The following is a 15638-nucleotide window of genomic DNA, read 5'->3' on the forward strand; positions in this document are numbered from 1 at the left end:
GTATTTTCTCCAGTGTCTCTGGCTCATTATTATTATTACGTATACGGTAGTAAGGGTAGGGAAAGGAGTAACTATACGACTAAGGGGTTTTCGTATGCGATTTCCGATTCATCCGGATGATGATGAAACGACACTCGTGTTTCGCAGTGTTAATATAAATGGGTAAATAAAAAATCGTCTCTTAGAAGATGAGTATCTTACCGGGAAATAACTAAACCAGTAGCCATCTATTAAAGCCTTAATGAGCACTAAAGTAACCGTTGGCTATTTGACAATTTGCCTGCCTGAATGACCAAATCTGCCGTCGTTGGTTGTATTGTTTTTCCGAGTCCGAAAAGCTTGCAATCATGGCTTTTGCGCACTTAGGATGTGCGCACCCCTTCCGAAGACTTACACACACACGCGGACGCAAATCAGCTGGTTAATAACAATACACACACACACACACCGATTTGTGGGACTTGTTCTGCCTGCCACGCAATTCGAAACGGCCTTGAACGGCATTTGATAGTTGCTTTCGTCGTCGGTTTTGGCAATGCCCTAGACCTGCATGCCGTGCCATGCCATCTATGGGAACCCAATCCATACCACATATCATTACGTACATATATCGTAGGCAGCCACTCGTGCAGCTGTTGTCAAAATAAGGGTTCGCACTGGACTATATTTCAATTAGTCCCTCAGAAAAGGGGTATATTGTCTTTGGGAAAACGCGTGCAACAGGTAAAGGGGTGTGTTTGTGGCATTATAAAACATGAGTTTCTGATCAGTGGCAACAGCTCTGTAGTATATATGAAATACATATACATTTATATACATATGTGCATATGCAGTACAGTATATAACTGATGTATATGTACATACATATGTACATACGTACATAGAAAGGATGTAAAAATATATATTAGACATATTAGACAATATGATCTATACATTTATGCATATTGGCTAATAATTAAAAGGAGAGGACGGCACTACGTTTAACTGGAACACAGGTGCACAACATACAAACAGACGTTCATACATACATATGTACATATGTGTGCCATGGATTTTGTCAAAAATTTGCATTTTGCAGCCGCACAACAACAGTTGGAAGCGATTCAAGTCAAGTCCGAGTCAAGTCGAGCCGAGTGGAATTGATTCGATTGGCAACTCATAAATAAACATGAGCTGGGGAGATCGTTAAGCGAACATGCTTGCTGCACCGCCCCCCTCCGCATCACCCCCTCCCCACGGAAAGATTCCCATACCCCTAAAACCCATACAATCCATACAAACCATAAAGAATCGACATAACTGTGGCAATATTGTAAATGCAATTAACTGTAGTTCTCTGCCGCCGCTGCGCAATTGAAAGTCGGACATTGGATAATCGAGGGGTTTGGGGGAATGGGGACCACCATATAGGGGCAGTTGGCACGCGTCCACTCTATATAGCTATAACACACGGCAAAGATACAAATACGGCAGTATTATCTATTCGGATCTTACTATTGGGATTTTGCGTTTCCAGACGAAAGCATTGTCTTCGCAATCGAAAATCACCAAAAGATACTATCATATAAGGTATAATTCTAGATCAAAATAACTAGCCATATCAAGCTAGATACTATACAATCTAGCAATTCCAAAAGCTTGAACCATTGACCATTATTTTCTTACGTTGGATAAATTTGTTTTCTTAACAAATGACTTCATACCATCTTGTCTTACTATGTGACAGGAAGTTTGGTTTTAAATGTGCGGAATAGATTATATGTCATATCCCTTATCTATTTCGGTTGAATTATTGTAATAAGTTCTCTGTTGACTTACTCGGAATTTCACTTAAGATGAGAACTTTACGTTCACAATCGATTGAATTGAATGATCTTCATAGATGAAATGTGATTAGCGGGCCCATAAAAGCGTTTCTTTCTGAAGAAACTACTCAAACTCGATCCATTTGCTTTGCTTAGAATGTATTAAACAAATAACTGACTGTGCGCAACGCGGCTGGGAGATCAAAACGAGTTTTTAGGTTAGTTACACATTCAGAAATTGACTTTATGGGCTTCGAGCGAGTGTATAAATAAGTTCCGTTTGTTTTATATTTTTTATATGTATATTTTTTTTACATTGCGGATCACTTTGATTAATTTATTCTATGGAAATTTCTTTCGATCATTTTTGCGATTAGTCTTCGCATTCTTCTCCCTCGTCTTCTGGTCTTCTGGTAGCGCCTACTCGCCTTCTACAACCGCCCACACTAACTAGGTATTTCCCCCCGATTTTCGTCTGGCTTTCGTTATCGTCACTCCATGGAGCAGTTGTGCTGTATATGCGGCTCCGGCTGGTTGTGTGACCTTCGCATAGCAAAGCGTCGCCATCGTCATCGTCGCGGCAGTCGACAAACGGAACAGCTTCACTTATTATAAAAGTATTATTAACTACTATTTCTGGCTGGCTATCCGAGTAGCGACGCTTTATCGCATAGTTCCAATGTATATGCTAATTCGTCGCCCATTGTCCACCGTTCGTCGCCCCGATTCTTCCGGAACTCGGTGTCCAAACATCGAAATCCGGAGCCGCCTTCAAGTTATGTGTTGTTACTTCTTCGACTGCCAGCACTGGCGGCCAAAGAATAATGAACTCACTCGAACCGAACTCCAAAACCGGAAGGCACCGAAACAATTTTGCCATGTGCCTATTATATGGTATTATTTCTTTTTGTGCCTTGCTCTTTTGTATTTGTGCCGAAATCTCGACAGAAAGCTAGAAAATAAATAAGGAGCGTTTTTCTGAGTCTATTATAGGTTTCATCCATCTGTTTTTATGATAAAAGCATCCCAGGTTTTTGGCAATTTAACGCTAATATATGAATATTGTACGATAAGCAACACACTTCTGTTAACTATTAGTTCGCTAGAAACTATTGTTTTATCGTCAATAATAAAATTCTTTTGCGTATATTTCCGCTGTTTCTTATCAGTGCGCGAATTTGTTTTCACAGAATTTTGAAATCAGAGCTTTTAAATTTCTCAAACAGTTGTTACTTTTCCTTTGATGGAGAAACATCACTTAGTGTTATTTAGTTTTTAGACTTAAAGTTTTTAAACTTAACAACAAGTACAAGAGGAAGACATTTAAGTTTGTATGTATGGATTCCCAATCGGTTTGTTTGGGTGTTTTTATGTGTTGTTTTATACTCAAGTTGACACTTTACATGAAAATAACAACAGTAACAATACAAAAAAACAAATATATATATATTTAAACATTTCATACAAAGTTAAAACTGTAGATTAGTTCGAATAGCCTTTTCTAAAACGTTGCCATAAAATAATTTTAATTTCAATAGTATTAATTTGGTGGAGAGTGCGAATTAGTAGTGCTTTCGAAGGTTATTTCTCAACACTGGCTTTCGAGGAGATCTCGAATTGTGGAGATCTCATTATGTCCGGATTGTGTGGCAGAAACATTTCCAATTCGGTTTCGATTCACTAAAAATTTGAAAATAAGATTTCATCCGTCTGTCTGTGATCGTTTGTATGTGTGTGTGTGTGTCTGACTGCCTGTATGTATATGCATATGTATATGTACATATGTCCGGGCATTATGCAAAAATGCTAATTTAAATGTGTTAATTTGATTGGCAGAGGTCCGACAACTGACGACTCGATTTTTCGCTCGACTCTGCCTTTTTTTGAGCAGTTTTTTACTTGCTCTTGTGGGCTTTTCTATTATTTTGATCTTTTTTTCTGGTTCTGTTTAGTTTTTGAAAAGTTAATCGTAAAAACTAGGCAAGCGAGCTAATGAATAAATATATAAAATGATAAAACAAAAAGCAGCAACGCAACAACAACGACACTTTAAACGAGATAATAAAACACGCACACAAAAGTGGCGATAAAAACGCGAGCTCTTTACTTCCAGCTGGCAGTGGCTAATATTTTTATTATTATTTCTTAGTTTTCGCATACACATTTGCCATAAATGGCATGGAAACAAAGTTAAACTAACCGAAAACTGTAGGCAAACAAATAAATAAGAAATCGAAACGCGGCCGCGTTTTCAAAAACGATCCCAAAAATGAGAGTAATGTTTAGGCGAGAAGACAGTCGTGTGAGTATTTTTGACCTCAATGGTCTTCAGTCTTCTCCGTTTCTGTGTGTTATTGGTTGTTCCATTGCCGTTGTTCCATTTGTTGTCGTTGTCGTTAATCAAATATATACATACACTCTTGCTGTTGTTACTCACATGCGTTACTCCGAATGCCACTTTTGATATTGTTCCCATTACCAGGACATCCCAAATAATATCACATTTCATTGCCACAATTGCACTCACCCATTTCGTTGCCATAACTACATATTCAGAAAATAAGTTATAATTAACGCCTAACCATCATCTCGTGGATACAATTCTCATCAAAGATTCTTTCCAAGGTGGATTTCTAAGAAGTGTGCTTCAATTTGATCGTGATTTCGTTTTTTCACATGCAAATAAATAACAAGGCTCGACTATCAGATATCCATTACTCGGAAAAAGGCGCTGTTTCCGAGAAAAGCCACAAGGGCTCCACCTAGCGGCTATTCTACAAGTCGTACTCATAACTTTTTATAGAATTCTATGATTACAAATGGACGTGACTATATTCAATTGACTAGCGATGCTGATTATGAATATATATATATATTATAGATAGATATAATTCACATAGAAGTGAACCCAAGTTGATCCTGGCTTGGAATATTTTGCATGAAAGTGTGGTTTAATTGATATTTCCCTAGCCCATAATTTTAATTCGCAAACGAGTTTAACGAATGAATGAACACGCCCCATTGGACTCGGTTCGTTTGGTTCGAGGGTTCCGCAGGATCAGGGATACCAGAGGTAGGGATATGGGTATAATGGATAGGATGTCAATGCCGGGTGTTTTCGATGCCCTTTCGGCCACTGGGCTCGTTCTGCATATCGATGCTGCTGGTGCGGTGGCAAGCGAACAGCTGACTCCTGCCTCTTATTGCTGCCCTTGCCTCACCTGGCTGGCTGTCTGTCTGTCCGTCCGTCTGTGGTTTGTGGCAGGTGCCAAAACAAAACCGCAAAATATTGTTTCTTTCTGCTGGCGTTCCTCTTGGCCAGTGTGTTTCTTACCTGTTGGCCAGCAGTTGAGCGCAATTTAATTGAATTTTATTTCGGTTTTTCGAGCGGCATTAGGGTAACGCCCCTTGCCGCCTGTTGTTCCTTATTTTCCCCATCTCTTCCCGTCTTCTTTTCCTTCTTTTGTTGTCCGACTGTGTGTTTCCTTATCGCTGGGCAGCAATTTCAATATTTTTTCGCCGGTGCCTTCATCTTCATCCTTCTCACCTGCCGTCGTTTCGCCGCCGTTTTCAGCTGTTAATTCAAAGTAAATTATGTATTTAGCATAATTACAATATTTGACTTTTACTCTTGACTGCACGCCAAGCAAACGGGAAGTCCAGAAGAAACTGGGCCCCCTGGTCTGGTTCTTCAGCCTTCGCCTTCGTCTTCAGCTGCTGCCAGCTCTTCCTCCTGTGTACACAGATACAGTTACAGATACAGATACAGATATATGTATGTATGTATATTTATCTTTTTATAAATTGTTTGTCTGCTGGCCAGCCTGTGTCACTGTTGCCTGTTTTCGACGCTTTTCCCTTAGCTTTTTACTCGTTATCCCGACTTATCGCACCCGGTGGAAAAAAAAAGAAAAGCAATGAAGAGAAAGGTAAAAAACAGAACAGAAATAAGAGAGTGAGAGGGGGGGTGGGGGTATATATTTAACTTACTGCGTGTGCATTCTTCATGATTAATGTTTAACTTTCGGACTTGAGGTCTTAATCGATTTTTATCGTTGTCCACCTTTAGTGCATCCTGGCATTGCCACATGTGGGTTAGCTACTCCTCAATCGATTAATGAATAGGGTGGCCCCTATTTACACAAACGGTGGTGATTTATTTTTAAAGAATTCACTTAGACTGCTAATTAGTTCAAACCCAATCACCGATTGGAAAGTTCCATTGAATTTAGAAATGGTATGGTAACTATTTCAATTAGTTAATGTTCTTATTTTAACAAGCGCTACGTTTGTCCAGTGAATCATTTTATTGATTCATTTCGTCATCTTCTATTTCATCGCCTTGTATTTCATCATAGTTATAGAAGCATTTAAAAAGTATACCTTACTTTCGAACCGCGATGCATTATGCTTTCGATTTTGTGAAACATGAAAATGCATCTTTTTGATACCCAAAAAAAGATTAAAAACTCTCTTGGGGCAGGAGAAAGTTGCACGTTTTTCAAGTTCTGGTTCAGGATAATATGTTGTTTTCGAGCACTCAAATCCGATCGGCAGGTGGTGTTGCGGAATGCATTTCCTTTGGGGCGTGGCACATGTTGCGTGCGCCTAATTCCGCGTAATTATTCACTTAGTGTGTTATGCCAACAGCAGAAAGAGGAGGGCAACAAAATTAAAAGCAACAGCAGCCATAAAGATGACGTTCGTGGGCCCTTAATTGCAAGCGTTTTCCGCTAATTGCACGAGCCGCGATCAAAACGAAAGCCCAGGAGGGGCGGTGGAAAATCCATGTAGGGCCGAGTGTTGATTTTCGGATGGGGAGTGGTAAAAACTGGTGTCTTACACGTGTTTGCCGCCCAAAGTTTTGCCTCCATCGCGTTTTCTTGTAATTCTCACGTGTCTTGTAAGCGCGGCGATTAGCGTTGACTAAGTGACGCAACCTCGTGGAAAGATAAAGAAGCGAGAAAAATATATATATTTATAGCAAGTTTTTTATAGTATTAAATATAACTTAAACTGTGACTGTGTGTTTACTCTGCCTTTTAACAGAACATAGCACATAAATCGGTCGATTAAAGTATACTATTTAATCCGCAATCGAGTTGTTCTTCGTCATGTGCGATAACCATTCTCTTTTGACCCGCATTGTGGAGCATTGAATCCAAGGCCTTCACTGAGCTCCGTTGATCCAGAAGAATCTGAAATCGATGCCAGCGAAAGGCTTTCATTTCGCTTATCGGCTTTCTACTGCTTCCTCGTGGCGTCTTTTAATTGAAAATGTGTGAAAAGTAGCTCCTGTTACCAAAAAAATTTCAGTTTTCCGAGGAGCTAGAATCTTAGAGTGCTATTCGTTCGCATTGCATTAAAAGTCACTCGCATTTCGCGCTATTAATGTCGTCTTTGCATTGGGGGCACACTTAACTCGATTAAATTTGCCATCTGAAAGGGGTTATGGAAAAGCGGGAAAGAAAATTGTTTTATATTGGTCGTGTTTTACTTAACTGCCTTTTAATGCAGCCACCCATTCGGCCACCTTTTCCATTATCCCGGCATGAAAAACACAAGCGAGGCACGGATATACATACATAAAGCTATTGAATGCTGATTATATACTTAATAATAATAATTTAAATAAACTGGATATCAAAATGTACAGCTTAACATTAATTTGAATTGTACTTAGGTTTGTTATTGTTGTTAATATATATCCTTACTCGGGGTTCTAATCAGCTGTCAATAGCTGTATATCACCGTATCCCTTTGTCGTTCCTCTGGCTGTGTATGCGTGTGTGTGTGTGTAGGTCAAGTGCAGGCGTTGACAAATTGTCGTCGGTGTTTGCGTGCTGTCTTGCACAATCCTGTTTGCATTTGACAGGCGATGGCATAAAATAACAATAATGATGACAGCACCTGGCCTGCACTCGAGCGCCATCTATCCCATTTCCATTTGCCTGCTCTCTGCACAGTCTGCCCCCCTTTGAACGGACAGCGAAGAGCAGAACCACTCATCCCTTTCCCGTCAACGTGTTCTAAAGGCCAGTGTTGACACTATTTCAGATAGGAAAATTGCTTATGGCTTCGTTTGAACATTTAAAGTGTATCTTTAATTTTTATTGAGGCAAAAATACATAGGTATCGACCAAGACAACTTGTTTCATTCTAAGATCTACCTCTTACTAGTCTCTTTTTGCCGAATATCGTATTAAAAGTATTAAGATCCCCTTAAAGTGCCCATATAAAGACTAATGTCTCTTATGCCGCAGTTTTATCATTAAACCGAATGTTATCTATTTACACATATAAAAGGAATATTTCTATATACTTCTGTATGTTCATATGTTGTCAATTGCCCCTGTTACATACAAGAGTTTAAGACTCCTCAAATGTTTTCGTATTTCAAAACAAACAAGGCTCCTTTCAAAAGTACGGCACAACTGGCTATAAAATAGCTAGCTTCTCAACACAGCTTATTGTGCGTGACGTCAGCGTTCTACGTGCTGCGTGCTACGTGCCGAAGTCCCTGTCTCTCTTTCTCGCTCTGCCTGCGTCTCTGCCGGCGTCGATTTTCACACGCTTCAACTTCGGAGGCTATTGTTATTGTTTTTACTGCTCTCGGGCATTCGGTTTCGTTCGTCACTGGTCGTTTGGCTTTCTGGCTTTCTCGAACAGAAGGTGCGAGAAATTGCGTTAGGAACTTGGGAGTCGGGAGGATCCGCAGAGCGGGTATCTGCTATCATTAGTTGCATTTTTATTTGGTAACGAAACACACGCGCTATTTAAACTTTGGCCTTTGCGACCTGATCTACCTCCATACTTGTACCTTATATCTTTTTCCCAACACAGTTTTAGAACCCCTGTTTACCAAATTTTGTCAAACAAATTTTAACGTAACACTTCTTAATACAAATATAATAAAAAAAATCGCGTCGGATAGAATTTTCAAAATAAAATAAAAACAAATCTTGAAAAGTGAAACTGACAACAAAGTTATGCAGTTCAAATAAAAAAATTCAAAAATAAGTAATGAATAAATTCGAAAAATGTTGCCAACAGAAATTGTAAAGCACGCGTTTAAAATGAGCTTTTCATAGCTGTCCGGAAATGCCAATTGCCGCGTTTACCAACACTGCGTATCACTGATCATAACAAGCGAACTGCGATCAAAAAACAGTTGATTCGAGAAACAAACTCAAAGTGAAGAAAGTGCGCCAGTGAATGCAGTAAAAAGTGTTTGTGTTCGAATGCTCAATAGCTTTTCTTGATTTACCTTTGTGATTGCAGCCCGTCAAATGAAGAATTCGAGTAGAATAAAATAACTGACGGAAAAAAACCGAAGTAAAAAGGGGAAAACGCCTTGGAAAAGCGGGCGCCTTGGACAAACTGTAACTGAACCAAGCGAGGGAAATGTTTAAAACAAGAGTTGCCTTAACAATAGAACTTCCTTGTTGACTTACATATACATATATACAAAAACATATACAGTGTACATATATACAAGAATATTATATACAAACGGAACAACTAAGAAAGAAGAAGCAAAACCACAAAGCAAATATCACGGAAACCAGGAGCACATAAGTCAGAAATATATCTATTTTTTATACGAGTGACGAAAAGAGGAACCACTTGGAATCGCAATTCGAAAATGCGCCTAAAAGAGACCACAAAAAAGTCGGCGCCATCAGCAACAACATCCGCTCACAGTCATAAAACCGTACCGCCCTCCGGCGGCTTGCTGAGTACGCTCCACATCTCGCCGTCACTGCATCAGTTGCCGCTCTCCGTGCAGCTGCAGCACCAGTTGCACCACCAGCAGCAACAGCAGCAGCACCCCTTGCCACATCAGCTGCAGCACTTGCAGCAACAGCAGCACCAGCAACACCAGCAACGCTGCTCCAGCGTGGGCAGCACCAGCAGCAGCGGCACCTGTGAAACCGACCGCTCCTACCAGTCCGCCGGCTCCTGCTCATCGGCGCTTTCGCCCGCCGGCGGCATCGGTGGCATTGGCGGCATTATGCCCGGCCTGGCCGGGGCGACGGGCGACGCACTGGGTCCAGCTGGAGCTGCAGCGGGATCGCCGGCCGACGAGGCCTCCGCCGCCGCTGCACTGGCGGCCAACATCGCCGAGTCTTTCACGTTCCTGCAGCAGCATGCGGCGCATCATTTTCGCGACATTTTGTATGCGGCCCACATGCTGGGAAGAGGTAAAGGAGTAGCCACCACCACCGCCGCCACTGGTGGGCGGGAAAAGGCGGGGAAGATGCAGCATGTACACGTATCTTTTAGGGGGGTTTCGTGGCACGACCTGCTGCTGTGGGCAGCAGCAAACTGGAGCCGCTCAACTGGTTTCGCTAGCTTTTTTTTTCAATTTTTTCGGCCAGGCCAACTTTCACTTTATGCATTGTTGCCGCACTTCACTTCACATTGGCTCGAATTGTACTTGCCGCCCCGCTCAAAAAAAAAATGGCAAATATTTTACAATCCTAGTTGTAGTCCTAGTCCTAGTTCCAGTTGAAGTGCAATCGATAAAAGGATCTATCCGAAGCCGACGTGGTTCCGCCTTATCCATGATGTTCTAAGCACCTTATGAACTCATCTCTGCTGGGCGATTCCTAGTGGGTTAAACAGAAAATAAATCAGTTATCAAAAGCATGGAATGTTTTAATACCCAAAACATCATCTAATCAGTTCGCAAATAACGATAGTGTAAATACCACTGAAAAAGTTTAAACCTCTTGACTAATGACGTGCTATCCTTTACTTCCATTGCAGGTTACTATCAGCCGGCTGGACCGCTGATCTCGCCGCATGTGATCGCCGCACCTCCGCCGCCTGCGCAAGTGAAGAAGCTGCAGGAGGAGGACGGTCCCGTTCCAGCCGCCGGTTCGCCCACGCAGCTGCAACAGCAACAGGCGGCCGCAGAAGCCGCCGCCGCCGCCGATCAGGCGGCAGCCCAATCCCAGTCACAGTCGCAGGGCCAAACGCACGGACACGCCCATAGCCACGCCCACAATCCGCAACAGGTGCAGCATCCGCCGCAGCCACAGCCGTATCCGGCCGGCGCCGTGGCGGCCGCAGCAGCGGCAGCTGCCGCCCACCAGGGTGTGCCCTACTCCCGCTCGATGCACGCGGCCCAGATGCACTACTCTACCGGCTATCCGCCCAATTACTACGCGCCATATCCGGGCGAGGTCATGTGCTACTCGCCGCCCACCTACCCGCCCTACTTCTCGAGCAAGGTCTATCAGCCGTCGCATCCCGCCCATCCCGCCGCTCATCCGCAGGGTCCGCCGCCGCCGGGCGCCTATCGCCGTTACCCCTACTATCAGCACGCGGGTCCGCCGCCGCCGCACGAGCTCTACGAACAGCAGCCGCCCCCGCCGCCCGTCTCATCCGGATCGGTGTCCGGGCCGGCGCAGCAGCAACCGCCCACCAGCAGCTCAGCATCTGTAGGCGCAGCCGGAGCAGGAACAGCGGGAGCTCCAACCGGCAGCCAGTTGGTTCCGGCCCATCAGCAACAGCACCAGCAGCAGCACTTGGAGCACTATCCGGGACCGCCCAGCTACTACGCCGGATACAGTCCCGGCGGAGGAGCATCCGCCGGTCAGTGCTACACGCGCGGACTGCAAGGACCGTATATGGGTAAGGAAAAGTATGGTCCAGTCCCGGATGCATGACAGCCACTGCGAAGAGTTGCCAAAAAAGCTAGCCAAGATTCGATGGGTCTGTAGCGAAGCAAATTGTAGTGCAGGCTATCAAACATAAATTCAATATGGGATTATCCTGAAACACAAAACAGAATGATTTAATATTTAAATACTAGTAGAGGTAGAGAATAAGTGAAGGTCTAGTTTTCAATACCCGTTCGTTTGGGTTACCTTTTTGTTACCTTTAAAATGAAGATTAGATTCGGATACTATCAAAGACTTAAAGTTGGCAACACTTCTTAGTATGTGCGCACACGTTTTAACATCGATCCACTTTTGCTCTTCGCAGAATATCCACCGCAGTGTCCCTGCCCAATGCCTCAATCGTGTCCAAAAAACGTCCATACTGGGCCTCATATTGGTAGCAACATCATCAGCAACATCGATCAGAGCAGCAGCTGCAGCAGCAGTATGTTGCTGAGTGCCACGAGCAACAGCAACATCAGCAGCGGCAGCAGCAGCAGCAGCAGCAGCACCTTGCCTGCCTGCAGCAGCGCTACGACAACAACTACAGCGTCAGCATTGACTACCAGTAGAGGCCCAGTGAAAAATGTGACCCCCAACAACAGCAACAGTAGCAGCCACACCAGCAACAGTTGCAGCACCAACAGCAGTAACAGCAGCTGTCAGACGATTGAGACGACCTCACGGGCAACAGCAGCAACCAACACGACAAGCACGACGGCGACAACCGCCACTACAGGCACCCAGTGCCAGATGCTGGTGAAGACGGAGCTGAAGGGCGAGAATCCTCAGGTTACCAAGATGCAGTACGAGGCACACGTGATGCCGCCGCCTACTCCCCCGGAAAGCTACTGTGCCAGTGACGAGAAGCTGCTCGATGACCAGGAGCAGGAGGCCGAGCTGGAGCTCCGCCTGCGTCTGGGATTGGGCCTGGAGAAGAGTCACGGTGGGCAGCAACACATCGAGGCGTACGATCTCACCTGTAGCACCCCGCCCCCAGTCACCGTGCCCCAGGCGGCAGCAGTGCCGCGCAAGGCGAGGATTGGCAAGAGCATGGCCAGGGAAATGGTCTATGCTGCCCAGCAGCAGCTGCTTCCGGAGAAGCAGTTGAAGCAGCCAAAGGAGGCGGCTGCGAAACAAGAAGCGGAACCAGAGATGCCTTTCGTACTTAAAGCGGAAATCAAAGCAGAGACCAAAATCAAAATCGAGCACGACGGCGAGGCGCAGGCCAGCATACATATCAGCGAACTGCCGGACCTGAAACCCACCATCAAAACGGAGCCAGAGCAGGAGCTGGAGCTAGAAGCGGCTTCAGTACCTTCTGTGGCCAAAATGGAACCGCAACCAGAAAAAGTGGAGGTTGAGCGGGAACAACAGGAACCGCCGGTTGACGCTGAGCAACAGCCTATGCCAGGCGGCAGCAAGCAACGCTTCAACCTGCTGGCCTCGTCCAGCGGCAACAAAAAGACGAAAACAAACAACAGCTACAAGAGCCTGATCAAGCAGGCGGAGCCCAAGAATTACCTGTGCCCCGGTCGCAGGTTTATCCGTCGCCACGGACGTGCCCCGGCCAAATATGTCAAACGGCGTCAGATGATTCTGACGCAGCGGCAGCAGCAGCGAATGCGTCTGCAACGCCGCGAGCAGCAGCAGCAACGTCGCCAGCAACGCGAAGCGGCTGCAGAAGTAGTTGCAGCAGCAGTTGTCACTCCATCTCTCCCCACGGAGCAAGGATCAGAAGTTTCCATCGTTAAAGATCAAGCAGCCAACAGCTCGGCCACGCCCAGTGCCTCGCCGAAAAGAGCACGCCCCCGGAAACAGGAGATTGCTGCTCTGCATCTGCTCGAAGGCTTGGACACGACGCTGAGTCGTGGTTACTTCAGTGACCCGGAACTGAATCACAGTAGTCGCAAGCAGGCGCCCACAGCTGTGGGTGGGCTGTATGCCGCGTCCTCGCCGCTAACTCCGGCGACCGATCACAGGGGCAAACAGCCCACTGCCGAGAAGCGTTCCAAGTCGGAGACCAAGAAGCCACCGTCGGGAGAAAGTTCCGAGTCAGGTCTGCCGTGCAAGAAGCCGCGCAAACAGCCTGCTGGCAAGGCGAAGGGTAAGGGCAAGAAGACAACGGGAGCAGCAGCGACAACAATTGCGTCCACAGCTGAAACTCAGACGGAGTCCGTAAATGCCATCACTGCATCCAACCAGGAGACGAACAACAATGAGTATCAGACGGCAGATCTGCAGGCTCAAAAGTTCCGTGAGTCTCCGGCCGTCACTGATGCAACAGCAGTGGGAACAGGAACATCCACATCAGCCTCCCAGCAGCAGAACCAGCAACATTCCGACGAGCAACACCAGTTCCTGGTGCCCAGTCATCCAGCGACGGGAAGCGCCACCGCTGCCCTAGCAGCCACTCCTCCGCTCAGCCGTCAAGGTCAGGCGACGCACACAAAGCGGACCAGATCGCGCTGCAAGTTCGGAAACCGAAAGCGCCAAAGACACAGACCTGGCGGCGTGAGCTACGAGCTGGATGTGACCCAGCCGCCGGCCACCAAGGCCAATGTGGTGCCCAAGTGGAACAATGGATGGATGTGGGCCGGCAAGGCGTTCCAGGGTGCTGTCTTTCTCAATGTAAGTGTTTGATTGTCGTATATTAGGAAGCTCTTGAATTCAAGTTTGTCGTATTTCGTAGAGCGATGATCCGCTGGTGCTGCGCACCTGCTACCCGGCCATGCGGCACGTGGAGGGCGACATTATCCGCATCAGGGACTGTGTGCTGCTCAAGGCCAACGAGGACAATGAGCTGCCATATGTGGCCAAAGTGGCGCACCTCTGGCAGAATCCCGAGGACGGTGGGTGCCCAAAGACTTATTGCTTGACTGTGAAATGTAAACTAAATTCGCTTAATTGTTCAGGCGAGATGATGATGTCGCTGCTGTGGTACTACCGACCCGAGCATACCGATCAGGGACGGCAGCGCAACGATTGTCCGGACGAGGTCTATGCCTCCCGCCATCGCGATCACAACTCGGTGGCATGCGTCGAGGACAAGTGCTACGTGCTCACCTTTAGCGAATACTGCAGGTTAGTGGAAGCCGTGGAAAACTGTCGAGTGTGTTTGAGTGACCATTTTAATTGCCACAGGTATCGTCGCCGCCTACGTGCCGCCGAGGAGGATGTGGAAGACGTAAGCATTGTGCCGCGTCGGCCAAGCAGTGCCACCGCTCCCGGGTTTCCAGTGCGAACGGTGCCGGAACACACCAATCCGGAGCTGGTGATGTTCTGCCGCCGAGCATACGAGTTCCGGACGCGCCGTCTGCTCAAGCTGCCCCATAAGAACGGGCTCGTGTGCAGCTCCAGCTAGCGCAAGGCATGAGCCATTGCGATCGAGCTCCCGTCAACCCAGGCAACGGATGAACTGCGGAGTGTAGGAACATTAGCTTAAATTCAGATTGCAGTGGCAATTGGAGGAGGAGGGAGCGTAAGGGAGCGATATGCGGAGTGGCGATGGAGGAAGCCCTGGCAGAGGGATGGACAAGGAACTCATAGAGAGAAAGTTATATTGTTTTGACCAGTCTACAGTATTGTTAAAGATATTTTTTGTCTTTGTTGTTAAGAGATATCTGCAAGGAAGGGCCCGGGCTGTGCATCTGCATTCGTTGTTCCTAACAAAATTTCGATTGCTCTTGTCGCGCCCGTCGTTCGATGTTTCCTGACCCAAACACATGCGGACACGGACACGGACACGTACACTACCTCTGTCGGGGCAGGATAAGGGGCACACAGCCACACCCGGGACCCCAAGTACACCCAGGACACACGCAGACATACACACAAGCACACACGCAGACATACACACAAGCACACACACAAACATACACCAGACCAAAATGTAGGCGAAGGCTTTTCATTTAGACGTGAGAATTTTGAGAGATGGGAAAGAGAAGAGGGAGAATGTTGGGAGACAACTGCTAGGCGAAAGCATTAAATACTTTACATTGTATTACATAATTTATTTATTCTGACTACACACCCACCCCCCGCCAACCCTGACACACACGCGGATATTTTTGTTATTAAGTTGTATGTATTTATTATCATTAATATTGAGTTAGTCAGCATTTTGTGTACAGTTTTCCGCTCGCTTTTGCTCTAATCGCTC

At 45.9% G+C, this 15638-nt stretch overlaps 1 protein-coding gene across 3 annotated transcripts in view; it reads left to right on the forward strand.

Moving 5' to 3' along the window:
- LOC6621070 (AF4/FMR2 family member 4) overlaps positions 1-15638 on the forward strand; it is a 39379-nt gene that overhangs the window by 22201 nt on the left and 1540 nt on the right. For 2 of the 3 annotated variants that reach the window (XM_032726797.1, XM_032726796.1), the window contains exons 2-7: positions 9087-10009; positions 10578-11447; positions 11802-14107; positions 14169-14328; positions 14392-14560; positions 14621-15638. The exon at positions 14621-15638 is cut by the window's right edge. In XM_032726797.1, coding sequence (XP_032582688.1) covers positions 9451-10009; positions 10578-11447; positions 11802-14107; positions 14169-14328; positions 14392-14560; positions 14621-14840 — 4284 coding nt within the window. In that variant the 5' untranslated portion in view covers positions 9087-9450 and the 3' untranslated portion in view covers positions 14841-15638. The remainder of the gene's footprint in view (positions 1-9086; positions 10010-10577; positions 11448-11801; positions 14108-14168; positions 14329-14391; positions 14561-14620) is intronic. The other variant, XM_032726795.1, reaches the window with a different exon arrangement.

This window comes from Drosophila sechellia, chromosome X, assembly GCF_004382195.2.
Source record: "Drosophila sechellia strain sech25 chromosome X, ASM438219v1, whole genome shotgun sequence".
Taxonomy (NCBI): domain Eukaryota; kingdom Metazoa; phylum Arthropoda; class Insecta; order Diptera; family Drosophilidae; genus Drosophila; species Drosophila sechellia.